The 21,065-nt window shown below is 41.1% G+C and overlaps 1 protein-coding gene across 2 annotated transcripts in view; it reads right to left on the minus strand.

The window, feature by feature from the left end:
• The window catches only part of anks1b (ankyrin repeat and sterile alpha motif domain containing 1B), a 238,508-nt gene that overhangs the window by 42,109 nt on the left and 175,334 nt on the right, over positions 1 to 21,065 (minus strand). For both annotated transcript variants that reach the window (XM_078243136.1, XM_078243133.1), the window contains exons 16-19: positions 19,729 to 19,798; positions 16,313 to 16,419; positions 4,603 to 4,701; positions 2,459 to 2,611 (exon numbers count right to left, since the gene is read on the minus strand). In XM_078243136.1, coding sequence (XP_078099262.1) covers positions 2,459 to 2,611; positions 4,603 to 4,701; positions 16,313 to 16,419; positions 19,729 to 19,798 — 429 coding nt within the window. The remainder of the gene's footprint in view (positions 1 to 2,458; positions 2,612 to 4,602; positions 4,702 to 16,312; positions 16,420 to 19,728; positions 19,799 to 21,065) is intronic.

Genomic DNA, 21,065 nt, shown 5'->3' on the forward strand with positions numbered 1-21,065 from the left:
TGCATCCTATTGTCTAAAGTGCCTAGTCCTGATAAACAATCCCAGTACTCAAATGTATGTGGACACATACTTCTGGCCTTATTGTGTACTTGTGCAGCCTCTAGTGGATTCACTCTGCACTGCTGTTTTACTCAGAATTATATGTGAATTCTTCATATAGACAGAATCCTTATGCTATACACTATACGTATTTACATGCACATGAATTTCTAAATGGGAGTACTGAAGGAGTACGTAGTTCATATGCACATCATTTAGACTTTAATGCTCCTCTGTTTTCCATAAGAGAAAGGAGATTGATGTATAGTTTGGCTTGTGTTTGAAAAGTGATGCATTTAAAAACACATAAAAACAAAAGCATGTATTAACACTTTCTCTATCTCACATATGCATCCAGAAACACTCACACACACACACACACACACACACACACACGCGCAGCATGTGGGCGGTATCCCCAGCACTGTGAAACATCTTGCATCCCACATGCTTATATAACTCCCCGTCCACCTCCTCCAGCTGATCACTCATCACTTCATCCTCCGCTGGGAAGGAAAAACACCCCTTCTCTCCTCTCTCATTGAAATCAGCCAGGCAGGTGCCCTCTGCAATCGAGCATGATTTCGTTACACTCGGAGCACATCACTCCGATGAGATCAGGCTGCAGCATACCCCATCTCTACTTAAGATTTTATGTTGGTAAAAATGTAATCATAAACCTGCACTACTTGTGCCAACATAGGAGTCAAACCTTGTTATCATCCTCCATTACTGATATTTACAGGAGAGAATTCAATCTAGGGAAAGCAGCTGCAAACTATCTGCTTACTCTTTATTACTGCAAATGTTAAACCACAAACATCTACAGCAAGACAAAGAGCTGGTATGACAAGAAGCAAATTAGAGAATAAGCAAACAACAACAAAAAAGATGCAGTAAGGTTGTTATATAACAGCAAAAATGCACCTCCTTCCTGTTTGCATTCTTAGCACGAATTGCACAGTAATGAGAAGAAATGCCTGATGGGCATTCTGCACACTGGGTATTGCCTCTGCATGTATTCCACAGAGGGAACTTTCACATCGACTTCAGCCTTGTTTCAGATAAAAAGCCAAAGCACAAAGCTTGTGCGTCTACTGATGTATGGGGCCTGAGTGTGATTTATTGAGCAGGAGAAACAAATTCACTCTGTCACCCAGGTGAGAGATGAGGACAGAAGCCAACAAGCATTCAGCTTCAAAAAGCCACGGCTGTGCCACTGCTGTCCTTTATCACAAAGAAAATATATCTATCAGAACCCATCATTCAAGCTAAAAAAATAAATAAAAAAAAACAGTGTTCCACTGCTTAAAAGGTGTAGTTAATATCTGTCTATGAGGGAGAAATTTGACCCGACACAAAAATGTATTTCAAATAAGAGATAATACTGTATGTGGACACAAGAGGGATTACTCTATTAGTATCAACATTGCATCACTTGATTGAAAAAATAAGTTGTTTCAAGCGACAAGCCAGTCAAAAACCCGTCATATCTGTCCAGGTAGCAGATAAACCTTGTTAAACCTTGTAAAACCTGTTAAGGATAAAACTGGTGTTAGTCTATATTTTTCCTATTGTCAACGACTCCCATGAATGATGAAAACTTACAATGTGTTAGTCCATCTCTCAATACTTTCCTACTTCCCTACCCTGTCTGTGGCACTCAGCCACAAGCCTATTCCTTCCTAATGAAGACATTTTTTTTACTTTCAGAAAGTCGGAGGACTTGAGAGAGACATCAAAAAAAGAATGGTCAAAATTGAAGCAGCAGAGCCAGAGACATTCTGACACTTAGTTCCTGCTTTGGGTCAAACTAAAAAAAAACTGGTTTCCTACATTTCCCATAATGCAACCCAGTAGTATTTGTCATTAGTCCTTCCTGCCTGGTAAATGGTCAGGTCTTTTAAACTCCACGGCCCTTGGTCAGAACATTGTGTCACTAAGCATACTCTGATGAAGACCGTGAGATGTGTTTGAAAGAAAAAAGCTAGCATTTTGTCAAACCATCATCATGGTTATTTTCTCAGACTTTGGTATACTGATCTTAATGTGTAAACAGTTTGTGGAGTGCCCCTTAAAAAACAGGTCACAACTATATTGTTTTTTTTCCTTAAAAATGCTCAGTAATTTCCTACAACAGCCAGGCACTGTGTGTTTGTATTTAACAATTGTTGGGGACTATTTTCAGCCATGGAATAATACATATTTGGCACACTGGTGAGTGTTTACTTAAAAGGACAGTGTATGTGATCGACTTAACAAGATTAATCAGGATTTGGATACACAGACAATACTTTAGTCTTTTCATTGGAAGAAAAGAATATCACCAGAAAATAGAATATCACCAGCCTTATCCTTTAAAATTAAACATGTTCAGTACTGCACACAGAAGTAGGAAGTGGAAATAACTGTGACTTACATTGATGAGCTCGATCTCCCAGATCTTCTTGACCAGCTCCATGGAGGTGTAACCATTGACGAGGAAAGCCTTGGTGTAGTCACCGAGCTCCAATGACTCCAGCCACTCTGCCACCGACGTGGGGTTGTTGCCATCGTAACCGACAGGTCGCACCTTCATTACAGACAGAAAAGTGATCTTTCAAGTTCTGTATTTTCAACATGTTATTACTTTTTCTGCCATTCTTTACAAGACTTTGAAACATATCCTGGACTGCTGAGAATACTACATTAATATCTCTGTACACTCGCCGCTTGGGAGATTTCATGACATGAATTTGTTTTCTTTGTTCTCTCTCCGAGTTGTCCTTCATGTTCTCATAAAAATATGAGAACATAATAATAAATGTTAGAGGTGGTCTGCCATTTTTCTGCCCATATGGTCCACTGCCTTTGACCTGGAGCTTGAAAGCTTGGAACGCTCTGTACAAATGCTAACTACATTACAGCCAATATACCTATTTCTTATATAACATACTCAACCAATACTGAGCTCTAAAAGAGTGCATTTTTCATGTTTTTCAATTTTTCATCATGTACTGTATATAATGTAACAAATAAACAAAAACTTAACTTTTGAAAAAAGGCAGAAAAGGACGCCAACAGCAGGGTTTTATTGCCTTAAGTGAGATACTTTGTGAGGGTAGCACATAGATCATAATTCATTCACTTCCATTTTGACAGTCAATACAGCTTCAGAGAGTTGATGGTGCTTCACACAAACATCCCACATTCTCCACCTTGAGTTGAGCACGGGTTTGCCTACCTGTGAGGGCAGGCAAAAGTTAAAGGTTTCTTTTTTTTTTGAGAAGAGGAAAGTGCTGACTGGAGATCAAAGTTATCTGGAAGTCTGTATGAAACCTACTTATCTCTGAGCTCAGAGTCTCTCTTTTGCAGATTCCTTTATCCTGTTCTCACTCCAGTTCCACACGTTTGATCCTACTTTCTCACTCTCACTTTCTCTCACACACACACACACACACACACACACACACACACACACTTGCCCTTGCTAACATAGAGCTGCAAAATGGCCTATGAGTCTGTATTTGATGTGTATTAATTCAACAGCCACTGGTCCTTTTTTGAGAAACTGTTGGCCTTTTGCTAAGTGACAGATAAATAATCAAATTGTGTTTTTATCTCTGTGTGAATTTTACAGATGCAGGACAATGTGGATTTAGTTTCTCCGCCAGTTTCCTTGCATCATTACATTTGTTGATGTAGTTTGGATACTGCGATCTCTAGTAGCATACAGTGGCTTAGTGCATCTTTTCCTGAATCCAACAACTCCTTGGCGCAAGTATTCTCCAGAACATGCAGAGATAAACCTAACCACCCACAGAGAGAGAGTTCACACAGAAAGACAGATGGAGCAGAAGATTTGCTGAATTTAATACTAAACAAAACAGATTGGCTGCAGCTACAGTACAAGTAAATATCAGCTCTCATTTGTATTATGTCAACCTTACAATCTTAAAACTGGAAATGTGGACATAAGTTGTTGAGAATGTTATATGGATTTATATAACTAGTCCCTCCAGAAAAACTTGAATATGTGATCGCATAATTCAATGCATAGCCAAAGTCCGCATATTTATGCGGGGGCCGCATTTTTTCAAATACGCCGCACTTTCGCTGCATAAATTGACGATTTCCGTGCAAAATATGCGGGGCTTGCATGATTTCATAATCCCCGCATTTTCGTTGCAAAAAAGTCACATATATCTTAGCAGAAAGTTGAAAAATGTTGCGTTTACTTCACACAAGAGCAGCCATTTTCCCATGTTGCCATGGGAACGTTATGAAGTGACGTAATTACGCGACGTGAACATCATCGAAAAGCTGCAAACCCCGCGATGAAGCCATGATGAAACCGCAATTTTTGCAAGTTCCCGCAATTTAATCGCATAAAATTGCATAAATATCCCGCATATTCCATCGCATTTTTTAAGAAAACGTGCTGCATAATCAAGCCGCATTTTTCTAGAAGGACTGTATAACTTGCACTAGACTGACATTACAAAAAACACAGATTAGAAAGCTCAGGTTTAGTCCATGTGTGTGATGTTCTTGTTGGAGTGTTTGATTAGCTCCAGTACTGACCCTGGGCAGCAGCCGTATGGCCTGCAGGAGGCGTTGTCTGTGAGCCGAGTTAAGGATCCCAATCTCCAGCAGGTCCTGGTCTTCCACCACATTGCTGCCCTGCAGAGTAACCAAACAGCTATGGTTAGGAGCTAACAATGCAACATTGTCTACAAGCGTGGCTCCACATAGGATGAAAACACATACAAAACAATAATAGCAATACTTGCATTTCAACATTCAAGTTATCCTTGTTGTCCATTTTTGATTGCACGCTGTACAATTTTAGATGTAGGTCTTTTTCTAGCATTCTAGGTGGCCATGTTTTCCATTTATTGTTTTCCATTTATTGCCATATTATCAAGTCACAGACTTGCTTAAAGCTTGCTTGAGGTGTGTTATCCATCACAGTAAACATCAAGAATGTATTAAGTTGTTTTTTAAGTTCTATTGTCATTACATGGTAATCACTTTATATGCAGATTGATTTGAAAAGTCTGCACTGCATTACCTCATTGCAACAATGTAACTGATTAAAATGTGTGATGAATTACACAACACATGCAAATTTGATTAGTGTGGTAATAGTTTTCATTTTGTTCAGAGAATTATTACAAACCAGTGTCTGTGTGGAATGCTAAAAACATGGACAGGGTTTGCAAAATGGTTATTTGTGAGTCTAGTAGTAAATAGGTTAAAACATGAAAAAATACTGGTATTGATTTGATTTAGGTAGCCGCACCTTTTAAATTGAAACTATTGTAGTTCTACTATAATAGTCGAGGACTGTCTGATATTTGTATGATGGCAATAAAACCTTCCTGACTTTTATTGTATTATATTTCGCCAATTCAGTCCAGGTTTCCTATCCAGAGTAAATTATTTGTTCGCCACACGAGAAAATGCATTAGTCAAACTTGAAATATGAGATAAAAAAAAAAAAAAACTTTCTGACCACTTACTCAGGTAGTCAAAGTATGGTCATGTAGAATTAAAAAGAAATGGGAACGGGTAAGCAATGTGCGGGTATTTTGTTTGTCTTTTTGTGCAAATTGTTCCTCAGCACTTGCAAACCATTTACAGATGTGCGTGTGCCTCCTGATGCTCGCCTGGATATCACTAACACATCCACATCAGTAAACTCGCAGCCATGGTGCAAAAGCAAAAGTTGACACTAAATCCACATGGGATTTTTAGGAGTTTATATACTTTAGTGCATCAACATACACTCTATTACACTGGCACTAGGGGTATTTGGCACCTTTGAAACGCTAACTACTAAACAAGCTTCAGCATAAAACAATAAGGCATCAATCTGTGAGTAGGAATATCATAGAGGACATGACTAAGAAAAGACTGGAAAGCAATGAAACATCAGATGGCAACTTTGATATTCTTATTTAGGACTCACACACACACACACACACACGCACGCACGCACACACAGAGCAGCCTGTATCGGTATCATACACAATTTAAACTTTAATTAATGCAATGGGAAACATTGAGACTTATCGGTTATCCCCCCTCCAGAGAGTCAGACAGAAAGTGTCTTCATGCAGACAGATAATTAGAGGAAAGGTGTGATGCTGTGAGGGAAGAGATGCTGTGTGTATGAAGACAGCTGCAACATAGAGAAAGGCCAACACAGCCACCACCAGAAATATAGATTATGACAGAAGCAAGGTAATCACCGCAATAATGATAAAGATATAGAAGGAGGAGAGGGGCTGTGTGACCAGCCTGGAGGCAGTCTCAGGACCAAACGCACGCACGCGCACACGCACACACACACACACACACACACACACACACACACACACGTCAAACTAATAACAGTGATAAACATCCAAGAGAGGAGGAAAGTAAAGCAGGTAGATAGCAGATATCTCTGCTTTTTCCTCCCTCTACCTTACATATGTCAACCACTCTGGGGAACATTGTGTGCTCGAAAAGGACATTTTGCTCCGACGCTGTGACATATTAATTCTAGGTAGGAGATAGCTGTCAATGATATTTCACTGCAGTTTTCTGCAGAACATTTGCCAGAAAAATCTCTGTTCATGTTTACTTTTGAGACTCCAGATCTTATTATCGAGATTATCACACGATTGAGTACCAGCCATTTACATTTCCAACTAGAGGGCTTTGAACTGTCCCCATCTACAAACTGGTCAAGACCTGACAAGCAACTAAAATATCAAACATGGAAGACAAGTGCTGGAAGTAACAAGAAGGTTAGAGTCTTGAATCGTCTGGGGAAAATATGAGTATGGGTATATGTAGCACTCAGATCTAACCGTTAAGGAGCCCTTGAGCAATGAATCTGAGCTGGTCCTAAAGAATGTGGTTGTATACTCGGCATCTCCCAGGCATGAATGTGTGGATCTTCACTTGTTTAAAAATATGAACATGCTGGAAAACCTTACACAAAATCCAACACAAAGACAATTACTAAAGGTTTGATGTGGAAATCTGTGCACATGGTGCTAAACCATGCAATAGGGTGAGAAATATATGCTCTTGGATTCATAAACCATACTAATTTAGACTATTCCACTGATGGAAGGCTGGTGGCAGAAATGCACCAAGAAAAGTAGCAATGTGCCAACAAAAGGCAAAAAGAAGATTAGTAGGTAGTTGACATGGATGTAAAAAATGTTGGTTCAAAGATCAACTTTGCAAATGTTTCAAGAGGGAGTATCGTGGCACGCCAAGCCAGATTATTAAACTGTGTGTAGTTACTCTTTAATGGACTAAACGAAGTTGCAGCTTGTTAGCCATTCTACAATAGCTCTTTGATTGTTAAAACATAAATTACAAACTAAAAACATGCACCTAACCTGTACTTTATCCTAAAAAAAAAAATGATTCATTACCAATCAAATTAGACCCAACAGGACATTAGGACTGGTTTTATGTGCAATGTGCAATTTGTGTGTATGGTACTGTATATGGCATGGTTATCTCAGTGCTTTTCTGACACAGATTTTAATCATTGCTTTCATTTAGTGCCTACAAACATTAAATAACGAACTGTAGTACCCTAAAATTATCTAACCGCCCCATCCCTTTTATTCTGAAGGTTAACGGCCCATATTGAAAGTCTGACTGTTTCCATTAGTGCATCTTGACTTTAATCTTCCAGTTTATTAACCCATGGGCACAAATTGCTAAACCAAACACATGGGCTATTAATCCATGCACCTGATTTTTTGGCACATCCGTTTTTTTTTGGTACCTTATGTCCCAGGTTCTCTAAACTTTACCTTGATGAAGGAAATTTTAAAATGTCAACACACTGTGGACAAAAAGAGCCCCTTAAAGTGAGGGATATTGCTGCAGCCTTATTAGTATAACTTTGTCTCCAGGGCTCCACCAGTTTGTCTCTGCACTGAAACCTGAAGCAGCAGCAGCTGATTGGGCTCATCCTGTGGCTAAACTTATTCCTTCCACATTCTCCTCTGCAACCTGTACACTGGGGCCTCTGTCAGAGAAGAGTGCAGTTCAGAGATCAGCTCTCAGGCTGATTATTAGCGCGCAGAGCAAAGCCGGCACTGGAGTTACCATGCTAAAACTTCACAACAGAGAAATGACTCTCAGAGTCAGCACAGAGTAGACGGTGGGGGGACTTTAAGGCATGACTAATTGCTCCCTGTTGGGATCCTGATAGAAAGAAATAGAGTTCCTTAATGTTATTTCTCTCTCCAAACGTATCCTGCCTTTTCCCTTTCTGTCTTAACATAATGTTTGTCCCATATCTGCCATTTCAAAGTGCACAGGATGGATCAGGGGATAAATATCACATGGATACATCAATATTACTTGAGTGAGGATAAATGGGAGACAAACAACAGAAAAATAGGCTCAGCTTTTCCTCCTGAAACATACATTGTTTATTCTGTATGGTACCAGTTATGCTATCTTGCATATGTATGATACATTTCCAACACTTGGTATGCAGAACTGGTATTAACACTAACAATCTATTTTGCTAGTGAAAGATGATTAGCATCCACAGAGTGGATAAAATTTGCCATGGCCTGTGGTGAGCTTGTGATACGACCACAGCACTTTAAAACATTGCCGCAGTGGTTCACAAACTCTCTGAATGCAGGAATTAAAATTCATGCGCAGTGGCAGGGGATTGAGGAAAGACTAAAGATGGAGTAAAATTGATATTCAGTGATGGCAGTTAAGGCCATTATCTGAGCCAACAGACTTAGAAGAGTACTACAAATCATGCTCAGCCTACTGTATCTCTTGCTCTTTCTCTGTTCTGTTCCTTTCATGCCTGTTCATCCTCCCTCATGGTTTGCCATTATCCATTGCTCTGCTATTAAATAACTTCTACTATTTTCTTTTGCCTTTCTTTTAATTACTACACAAACCATCCCTTCTATATCCTCACTTGCACTTTAAGAACGCAATTCATTTTGGTTTCTTTACAAACTTGTTGGTGTTGCATTTATCTTTTTCTCATATGTGTAGAAGCTGTTAGCTAAGTTTCTCTAACTTGGTGGCAGTTTAATATTCATGAGAATGTTTCTTTCAGAATAATAAATTCCTTTATGAGGAGGAGGATTAGAGGTGCCACCTTTGAAGGAAATATGGAATACTGCCAACATTTCATTTCAAATGCTGTTTTCTCCCTCTGAGGAACAGTTGGGTCAAATTAATTTCACTAGCCTCACGACTGTTCTTATCAATTGCAGAATCTTTAGTACACACAGCACAACATCATGCTTTATCTCTTCATTTCTGTTATCTATCTAGTACTACGCCCCAATTCCTCTTTGTAATTCCATGTACAAGCCAAACCCCGCTCTACCTTTTGTCTTCATCAACTGGCTTCAATCTTTCTTGCGATTCATTGTGCTGCCTGCAACCAAATAAAAAGCATCCTGATTAAATACCTTTTACATTAAATTCTTTCAGTATTTGTTTGTGTGTCTCAGTGCCTCCACAATCCACAAAGCATCAGTTTATGTGACACTTGGGAGAGTTTCTATAGTATTAATCTCTCAAGTGAGCGATAACCAACCGTGCTTTACCCCATCGTTTCCACTATCGACTTCCTTTGCTCTCTTCCTTCCACTTCTATATTCCAGTCACATTTCTAAGCGGCTACGGTGGTATGCATAGTTTAGTAAGGAGTGTGTGTATGTTTGATGGTAATGATTAGTGTTAAAAGGGACTGCAGTCAGAGGACTAAGCAAGGTGAATTGGCTCTTTGCTACAGACTAGTCCCATAAAGATGCCTAAGATCCGAGGTTAAGTGGCTCTGAACATGAACTTGAGACACTGATTTCAATCACAGGCTACCCGTTTTCTAAATGCATGCATTTGGAGGAAGAGTTTGCAATAAAAACAGTTTAACAATCAAAAATCCAACTGAAATCACCATTAGTCTTTCACTGTTTTGGTGCAGTCTCACTGCTCTCATTAGCATTGTTTCCAGACCCTGCACGCATCTGTTTTCAGCAGAAGTAGATCCAATAACCCACAGTATACTACCAGCCCAACAACAAACAACAGATACCAGGCTAAGTTAGTGACTACCTGGTGAACAAGTGGAGCATTTAGCAGCTAAAAGAGACAGATATTTTCCTTAAGAGTTGGTGGAGACCAAAACTAATATAGAGTGAATATCGGGCTTACATGTGCCAGATGATGCAAAACATGACTACGGGCGCCCAGATAGCTCAGTTGGTAGAGTGGGCGCCCATATATAGAGGTTTACTCCTTGTGCATCACGCATCAGCTGTATGCTTGGCCATCAAGTGGTCTTTCAGACTGGACGTGCTGCGATGATAGCTCAGTTCACAACGACAAAACACACAGATCACTTTGGTCTTGTCAATGGAATCATTTGGCAACTTTTTAAATGTAAACTTTCCATTCAGAAACTTATTGGCATCCATTTTGCCGTCTCGCGCACGCCATCCACTCAAAACGTAACGTTAGCCTACTACTCTTTGGCCGGCTCGCAAGCCCAAACAAGTGTGTGCGGCGTGCCTGTTGTTTTGTTTCCGGGTCTAGCTAGATCCGGTGTGGTGTTGTAGTTTTTCTAACGTTACTAGTTGTTGCAACAGCATGTGAAAAAAAACTACAAAGTCTGCTATGCCAAAAAGAACGTTAATCTGGTGATAAAAAAAATTGACGCTGTTAAAATGGTTTTGCGTTAACTCCGTTAATAACGCGTTTAACTGACAGCACTAATGTGAAGTTAATTGTATTTTAAATAAAAAATAAGAAAAAAATCAGGAATGCTCCAGCCAAGTCTGCCAAGTAGCTGTCTAGCCAGCAAACTGACATTAGCAGGCAATTTTTTTCCAGGTAGAACTGTTCACTGATTCTGTGTTTAGTCAGTGTTATTTCAGTTGTTTTTTAAGTATACACATTGAACACACACAATAAAATCTCTCTATCTGAGTCACTTTCTTTGTTCAACTCCACTATCTGTCTAATGCTCCCACCTCCCTCTCTTTCACACATATACATTTGTTTAAAATGGGCGTGATTAGTCTCCATCCAATGTCCTTCATATCAAACGCTGTCTCCATAACAACCACTCCGCCCTGTTGCTATTTGTCCATCAGTTTAGCAGCACTTGTCCTCTACTGGATGGGTAAGGTGATCAGACACGCCCACTCTAATGACCCCCATTAGTGGAAAATGGTAATGGTGGATTGGTCCAAGTTTACGTGCATGTCTGCATACATTCCTGTACAGTACACGGTGCCTTTTCACTGCCATACAATTCTACAGATCAGAATCAAGGTCAAATTCATTTGCAAACCAATCAATTCTACAGATGAACTTGAACTGGCCCTGAAATGAAAAAAAAAAAGCTTAAACTTTTCTTGTTTTCAGTTTGAATCTGCCATTTAACTCGATTTCCCATACTGAGTGGTGCTGAAATGAATTTGACCCGAAGAAGAATCCACAGCCAATGATAATAAAAAGGAGCACTGCAAAATACCAATGTAATCCCTGTAAACTTGCACCTTAACTGTATTAATATCAATTTGTGGTAGCCATGGAGTTTTCCCAAGGTCGGAAAACATTAACTGTCTTCCTGTTTAATCACAAACAACTAAAAGAGGTGAAAAACTTTCAACGGAGAAAGACCCAGAGAGAGGCCCAGTCACAAAAGGGACTTTGAAGTTTCCATGGTGTATGTAAGGCTGTTTCATCTTCAGCTCTTTTCAATATTAATTATATCCAAAGGCATTTCAGAGGAAATGACTGAGCTATTGAGAAACATTTTAAGACCAGAGGGGCGATGTCCCCATGTCTCTCAGAAGTACTGACGAAAACTGTTAGCGACTACAAAATGGGTGCAAACAACAGTACAATACGCTGTGCGCTGATATGATGGCATGTACATGTGTGGGGAGAACAAGTATTTGATACACTGCCGATTTTGCAGGTTTTCCTACTTACAAAGCATGTAGAGGTCTGTATTTTTTATCATAGGTACACTTCAACTGTGAGAGACGGAATCTAAAACAAAAATCCAGAAAATCACATTGTATGATTTTTAAATAATTAATTTGCATTTTATTGCATGACACAAGTATTTGATCACCTACCAACCAGTAAGAATTCCAGCTCTCACAGACCTGTTAGTTTTTCTTTAAGAAGCCCTCCTGTTCTCCACTCATTACCTGTATAAACTGTTTGAAGACACCTGTTCACACACTCAATCAAACAGACTCCAACCTCTCCACAATGGCCAAGACCAGAGAGCTGTGTAAGGACATCAGGGATAAAATTGTAGACCTGCACAAGGCTGGGATGGGCTACAGGACAATAGGCAAGCAGCTTGGTGAGAAGGAGACAACTGTTGGCGCAATTATTAGAAAATGGAAGAAGTTTAAGATGACGGTCAATCTCCCTCGGTCTGGTGCTCCATGCAAGATCTCACCTTGTGGGGCATCAATGATCATGAGGAAGGTGAGGGATCAGCCCAGAACTACACGGCAGGACCTGGTCAATGACCTGAAGAGAGCTGGGACCACAGTCTCAAAGAAAACAATTAGTAACACACTACGCCGTCATGGATTAAAATCCTGCAGCGCACGCAAGGTCCCCCTGCTCAAGCCAGCGCATGTCCAGGCCCATCTGAAGTTTGCCAATGACCATCTGGATGATCCAGAGGAGGAATGGGAGAAGGTCATGTGGTCTGATGAGACAAAAATAGAGCTTTTTGGTGTAAACTCCACTCGCCGTGTTTGGAGGAAGAAGAAGGATGAGTACAACCCCAAGAACACCATCCCAACCGTGAAGCATGGAGGTGGAAACATCATTCTTTGGGGATGCTTTTCTGCAAAGGGGACAGGACGACTGCACCGTATTGAGGGGAGTATGGCTGGGGCCATGTATCCTGAGATCTTGGCCAACAACCTCCTTCCCTCAGTAAGAGCAATGAAGATGGGTCGTGGCTGGGTCTTCCAGCATGACAATGACCCGAAACACACAGCCAGGGCAACTAAGGAGTGGCTCCGTAAGAAGCATCTCAAGGTCCTGGAGTGACCTAGCCAGTCTCCAGACCTGAACCCAATAGAAAATCTTTGGAGGGAGCTGAAAGTCCGTATTGCCCAGCGACAGCCCCGAAACCTGAAGGATCTGGAGAAGGTCTGTATGGAGGAGTGGGCCAAAATCCCTGCTGCAGTGTGTGCAAACCTGATCAAGAACTACAGGAAATGTATCTCTGTAATTGCAGCAAAGGTTTCTGTACCAAATATTAGTTTCTGCTTTTCTGATGTATCAAATACTTATGTCATGCAATAAAATGCAAATTAATTACTTAAAAATCATACAATGCGTTTTTCTGGATTTTTGTTCTAGATTCCGTCTCTCACAGTTGAAGTGTACCTATGATAAAAAAATTACAGACTTCTACATGCTTTGTAAGTGGGAAAACCTGCAAAATCGGCAGGGTATCAAATACCATCTCAAATAATACTTGTTCTCCCCACTGTATGTGTGTGAGTGTAGGAAGACGGGTGAAAATGATAGGAGTGTTCACCTGGGGACATTACAAATAGAGAATTCACATTTTTAAGTAAAAGAAAAATACTGCTTTTGAAAACTCACACAGCTGCTGCAGTGATTCCTACCTCGACTCATTCATAAAGATACAACAAACAAAAAACTTCTTTTAATTCTGATATGAGACAGCAAACCTTTGGAATAGATAATCTATGCTAATACTTCATTTCATTTAAATCAGATTCAAATTTAAATGGGAAGCAGTTGTGACAAAGGAGAGGTTGGATTGAGTTGGGTAGTTTGTGTATTCCCTCTGACAGATTATAGTAAAATGTATATATTGGAACTTTTGAGCGTGAAAAACCTCTTAACCAAAAGATATGCCCAGTGACTTTTGTTTCAAGTAACGTTTAAACTTATAGCTGCACTAATCTATGTTTTAATATTAACACTGGGTAAAATGATTCCCACTCGCATTCACCTGCAGTTTATCTCTTCTCTACGGAGCGTTTTAGCCCTTGGCTAGCTTTACTGTTGTTCATCAGCATTGTTTCCACTCGTAGCAGGAAGATTTTAGAGCAGCTCCCTAGAAATAAAACTGTTCTACGCTACCTGCACCAAACAGAGACAGACAAAGTTAGTGACTAGCCAGATTTTTCCCTCAGGCATTGGCAGAAACCAAGACAGAAAATGAGAGTGTATATTGGACTTATATTCATCGGTTGGCCAGAAACACGACTTCTAATGAATCCTAAAGTTGTCTGGTACGTGAGTGGAAAGAGACAACCATTTCACAAAACTTTTGCCATAACACCTTTATACAGTAATGCTATAATATGTCAATGTTGTTGCCAAAGATAAATTCAATTATGGCTGCTTTCTGTTTTGATTTAGTTATGTTTTTGGGTGTAGACAAGAGAATTAGGTGAGTTATATTGAATTTGGTCAACTATATACTCCTGCATTAGGAATAACTGTTATACAACTGTAAAAACCTAGCCTAGCAAAGATTATGGGTAAATAATTTCTGTCCTTTACTACCTGTGGTACGGCTACCTAACATTAATTCTGGAGGCATTACACTCACAAAACTAGAGAAATACATAGTAATACAGTTTCACTATATTTCTCTTCTTACTTACTTCATGTTATCAGTAACTAATTGTTTCACTCCACTTACTGTAATTATCACCACTTGTTAATGTATTCATTTGATGTGTTATTTACTTTTTTCATGTATACAGTATGCTCTGGCAACATCTTTTTCGCTCAAAACATTATGCCAATAAAGCTTTATTGAAAAGAACTGACATAAGGAAAAAATAAGGACAGAAGAGAGTTTGTATGTTGGTGCTTTAGTAGCAGTCTAGGACTGATTAATATGGAAAAATGATAATTAGCCACTGCAGAGATCTGAGATGTTTAAATGTAAAGGAACACGAGGAACAAGAGTGTACTCTCCCCACACACAGACAGACAGACAGACAGACCGACCCCCCCCCCACACACACACACACGTGACACAAAATTAATGGTAATTTTCCATCACCCACAAAACCAATTAATCAGTATTAAATACGTAATGAAGCGTGTAAAGTGTGGCCCAAAACATACATATACACACTGACCACGTGAGGGAGGAATACGTGAAAAAAGAGATTCTGTGATTTCCTCCTGTTGCCGCGGTAACCAACGGAAAGAGATGCAGGTCACACTGAGTGGAGGACCAGAATGCACACATAAATAAATACATATACAAATGCCTGCATACATTGCTAGTTAACCTCATGTCAGGAAATAACATTTAACTGAAAAGAAAACATTATTTTCTATTGGTTGGTAAAATACTCAAATAATATTAGTACTTTGCTTTTAAAAACCTTTGGATAAAACCCAAAACATTTTTCAACAGTGACAATCTGCAACTACAGACAAACTCCTCCAGTCAGCATCCCTCTGCTACAGTATGTCTCCCATCTCTCTGCCTCTGCTGCAGTTTCTCTCAATTTAGCTTCGCCACTTTGCTTTCCCTCTTTCTCCTCATCTCCTATTTCTACAGGGTTTACTTAACCTCTCACACACACACACACACCAACATAAAAAGTTTCTAAATGTGAAATGGCCCAGTGAGTTTCTCTTCCTACACTATGTAGATGAAGGGACCAACGGATAAAACAGAGGATCAGGTTACATCCTGATCCATAGGCTACAGGTGGCTGTGTTTGTATGCACATTCATGTACAATTGTATGCAAAAACCACGAAACAAACATGTGCATTTTCAGTGTATTAGGAGCATGTATGTCTGCAGCTTGACGCTGGAGATGTGGCGTAGGATTTCTGTGCGTAGGAGGACCTCACATGGTATCAGTAGGGAGAGGCAGCAATGATGGGAAAGGAATAATGAGAGGGAGGGTGATACAAAGAGGAAATCCAATAAATGAAAGAGATCAGAGTGAAGGAGAAAAAACTAATCACGCTAATCACGGCAAAGACAATGATAGATGATATAATGAGGATGAGCTACACCTAGGGGAGCAAAGATTGCTTAGTGGAAGGTGGGACAAACAGAGAGAGGATATTACATTTAAAGCACAAAAAAAGAGCAAACAGCCAACCAAAAGACAAAAAAAGAACAAGGGAAGAGCGATGAATGAACAAATCCCACCCTAAACTTCCAGCATCAATATCTCTCCTGCCTCCTTTTTTCCCTTAACTTGTGCAACACTCACCATGAACTGGACGTTGTCAAATCCATTGGCTAGCAGGTGGTTCTCATACTGGACCAGGCCGATGGAGTCAAGCCACTGGCCCACGGACTGCAGTGGGCAGCGGGGACCTATGAGGGGGTGGAGGGGCAAACGCTTCAGTAAGGAGTAGCCGTCCACGCGGTAACAGCGGCAGTCCGGCTGAGACAGCTGACACTGCCACATCATGTTATGGCGGGCAAAGTGGCTGTCGAAGGAGCCCGCCATGCTTTTGAGGAGTCTTTTGGCAAGGCAGCAGGAGGCAGAGAATAAAGGGGAGGCAGGCAGGTAGAGGGTGGGGGCGGGGCGCGAAAAGGGTAAAGAAAGGAGGAGGAGGAGGAAAAGGAGGAAGGGGAGGCTAGGCTAGGGGCATGGTAAGGATAGAGGGGGTCAGCATGCAAGAGTACAAGCGGGTAAAGGTTAGGTTAAGGCATCCAGATGCAGCTTTCTCTGAATCCAGCCAGAGGAAAGATGAGAAGGGGGTGAAGGCTGAAGTTGTATCCAGAAAACAGCTTCCGTCTTGGGGTTAAATCCTGCCAGAGATGGGTGTTGGATAAGACTGTAGGTATAGATCCGCAAGTAAAAGCGAATGACTGTGTGTTTGTCGCGCACAGCACAGCAGCCGCTTTCTTTTCAGCTGTTGCGCTCGCTTGGCTGCTCCCTTGAGCGTGTGTGTATGCATGCGTGTGTGTGTGTGTGTGTGTGTGTGTGTGTGTGTGTGTGTGTAAGAGAGAGAGAAAGAGCGAGAGCTGCCTGCACTGTAGATTTCTCTTTATCAAGTACTCCCACTCTCATCTGTATGCTTCTGCAGCCTCTTCTCTCTCTCTCTCGCTCCTCTCTCTGAGCGCTGCTTTTCTCCCTCATTCCCTCACTCTCTCTCTCGCTCCTCTGTCTACCTCCTGTGTCTATCTTCTCTCACAGTGTCCATTGTCACCCTGCTCTCTCTGCTGCTCTCCATATATCTGGCTTGCTATGCTGATAATAGCCATCACAACAGCTCCAGCTTCTTTGTCTGCAAGAAGCCGAGCTCCCTCCCACTCACACACACACCATGCTGAGTGTATGTATATAGCCACATCCATATGTGCATGTTTTTCTGTGTGTGTGTTCTGTGCTGTGCTGTGGTGTAGCTATGTGTGTGTTGGTAGGGTGGGGTGGCGGGGGGCTGGTTTGGCACCAACAGGATTCTCCCTGCGGTAACCATGGTTAGCAGAGGCTTTGCATTGATAGATAAAAAGAAAGGATGAGAGGAAAAGGGGAGGGAATCAGGAGGTGGAGGATGGGGGAGTTAAGGGAGAGGGGGATGAATACAGTAAATAAAGATGGGTAGCAAGGGATTCAAGGTATGCAGGTAATAAAACAAAAACAGGGATATGATGTGCACAAGAAAGTCAAAAAGCAGAATCACCCACACTTATTTTAATTCAGGTCTTATTTTTGTAGTTTTGGCAATCATTCCTTTGGGTTATAATGAATAAAGCTTTCAGAGCGACCTGTGTATAGGCACTTCATTTTGAGTGTTGTTGGGCAAAGGTTCCATAATAATCTTTCAGCATGTTGTAATTTCAAGTGGTCTTTGAGAAAACTAGACGTCTGCACCCCCTCTTGGCTCTGTATTCATGCTTTAGATAATTTAGCCCGTGATGGGAGACTTTGGTCAATCACTGGTCATTTCAGAGAGAGAAAGCGTTCCTATTGGCTGTTGCGTGCATTGCCCATTCTGGAGATGTTTTGCATTCTATACTGCATCTTTAAGCAGGTAGACAATTATCATGTGTCATTTTTCTGTGGCTCCACCTCTGTTATTAATGACCTTAACAAGATCTGTTCGCAGGCTTCCTGTCACCCAATAAGCATCAAGGATGTTTAGCAACCTTACATGTAATGTCATTGCAGTCTATGCCACTTCGCCCCTCCAAATCCCTTAGCCACCTGTGTTGGCTGTCTTCAATGCCCTTGATGATGGAAGGAGGTTTTCACTCAAAATCTCACGATACATGGCCCCATTCATTCTTTCCTTTACACGGATCAGTCGTCCTGGTCCCTTTGCAGAAAAACAGCCCCAAAGCATGATGTTTCCACCCCCATGCTTCACAGTAGGTATGGTGTTCTTTGGATGCAACTCAGCATTCTTTCCCCTCCAAACATGACGAGTTGAGTTTTTACCAAAAAGTTCTATTTTGGTTTCATCTGACCATATGACATTCTCCCAATCCTCTTCTGGATCATCCAAATGCTCTCTAGCAAACTTCAGACGGGCCTGGACATGTACTGGCTTAAGCACATGTCTGGCACTGCAGGATTTGAGTCCCTGGTGGCGTAGTGTGTTACTGATGGTAGCCTTTGTTACTTTGGTCCCAGCTCTCTGCAGGTCATTCACAAGGTCCCCCCGTGTGGTTATGGGATTTTTGCTCACCGTTCTTGTGATCATTTTGACCCCACGGGGTGAGATCTTGCGTGGAGCCCCGGATCGAGGGAGATTATTAGTGGTCTTATAGGTCTTCCATTTTCTTATACGTTCTTATGCTCCCACAGTTGATTTCTTCACACCAAACTGCTTACCTATTGCAGATTCAGTCTTCCCAGCCTGGTGCAGGTCTACAATTTTGTTTCTGGTGTCCTTTGACAGCTCTTTGGTCTTGGCCATAGTGGAGTTTGGAGTGTGACTGTTTGAGGTTGTGGACAGGTGTCTTTTATACTGATAACAAGTTCAAACAGGTGCCATTAATACAGGTAACAAGTGGAGGACAGAGGAGCCTCTTAAAGAAGAAGTGACAGGTCTGTGAGAGCCAGAAATCTTGCTTGTTTGTAGGTGACCAAATACTTATTTTCCAGAGGAATTTGCAAATAAATTCATTACAAATCCTACAATTTTCTGGATTTTTTTCTCCCTCATTTTGTCTCTCATAGTTGAAGTGTACCTATGATGAAAATTACAGGCCTCTGTCATCTTTTTAAGTGGGAGAACTTGCACAACTGGTGGCTGACTAAATACTTTTTTGCCCCACTGTATTTCCAATCATTCATAGAAAAAAATAAATAAAAATAAATAAAGATTTGAGGAACATCTGAAATAATCTCCTGTAAATGAACTCCTGTAAATATTCTATATGTAATCTATATATATCTATATAATGCAGCAGGATTAATGCATGACCAGGTTGAGGACCAATCCCCTTGTGGGATCTCAAGTTGGCTGCTATCTGCTCCTACTGTTGGCTGTCTGATAATCTGACTGCTTCTGTTTCTTGCCTTTCTTTTAGCAATTATTTTGGTGAGTACAGTCTTATCATAACCAATAGTAATGATCGCCAAAAAGACCCAAGTTGTAATAAACCTGAATTATCTCTCAAGGCATAATTACTTACATGCTCACATATACATACTTGTTTGTATTTTACCTGAGGTGTCTTTCTTAATGTCCAATCCACTGTTTATTCCTGCACCAATAGAGCTCATAATCTTGTCGATCTGAACAAATGGGAGAGAAAGAGAGAGAGAGAGAGAGACAGAACCAGAGTTAGAGAGATGTACAGCATGTTCAATGGAAAGTCATTTTCCACTAATAAGGCTAATCCCTATTCTGGATTCAAGTGTCACATAACATGATCATTACACCAGCCAGCTCACTGAATGTCAGACATTCCCCCTGTGAATTGAAAAGGCTTGGAGGAGCATACGGGGGGAAAAGATGCGTTAGAAGGAAAATTAAAGACAGAGCAGAGTTGAAGGAAGAGGAAGGCTGATTGGAGGGAGCTTCAGTGGCTTCATTAGTGTCTGGCTGCTGGCTGTCGACCGGTCATCCCTGACCCTGGACCTGCTACTAACCACTGAACTATGCAACCTGCACATCCATCCACCTGTCAGGACCGCTGGCTCAAAACAGGTCAGAGAAAACCGGCCATGTTGCGAATGGTAAGGGAACGGTGTTTAAAGGGCCAGGTCTGACAGATGCAAACCGTGTTTACAAGCTGGCGTACCATGACGGTGGCCTTTTCTTAGTAGCTGGATAAACAGGTGGAAATTTCTGCATATGCCACTGCACACAGAGCACTAATTCACATGTACACAGAATATGTAACATAGAGGCTAAAACGTCCGGTATTCTCGCCGCTCCCGACCTGTCGCGCGACAGTGTGAAAGTGCGCCGTGACTATTTAAACTCGCGCGTGGTGGTCGCGACACATGTTGCAGTCTTCTCCTGAACAGAGGCAACTGAGGAAAGGCTACCGACTTTGCTATTTCTACGGACTAGAAGAAGAAGAAAAAGGTAAACAACGGCAGAACTGGCAGCAGCATTGATGACGAGAAGCACTTTGAATACTTCAGAATGTCTGCACAATGATTTGATGAGCAAATTCGCCGGATCAAGCCTTTCATTCACTATAAAAGAACTCATCTCAACCCAGTAAGTTTACAAGAGAGACTTGCAGTCACTCAGAGTCCTGGCATCCAGTTGTCCTCGAACTCCTCCGTGCTTCATGTGCTTCACGTCATTGCGACGTCACATTGTCGCACGACAGGTCGGGAACGGCGATTGTAAAGAGGCCATAAACTGTACCGGTGCCTACAATGTTATCACCAAAAGGAAAGATACACTACAAATATAAGACTCAAGTTGTTATGTACCGGTAATACCTTTTAACTGATCCACCATCGCTACCGTTTTCAAGATTGAACACATTGTACCAAAATTTCACTGCAGGCTGTTAATTTTCATCCAAATAACCACAAACAA

The sequence above is a fragment of the Sander vitreus genome, chromosome 23 (assembly GCF_031162955.1).
Source record: "Sander vitreus isolate 19-12246 chromosome 23, sanVit1, whole genome shotgun sequence".
In the NCBI taxonomy this organism is placed as follows: Eukaryota; Metazoa; Chordata; class Actinopteri; order Perciformes; family Percidae; genus Sander; species Sander vitreus.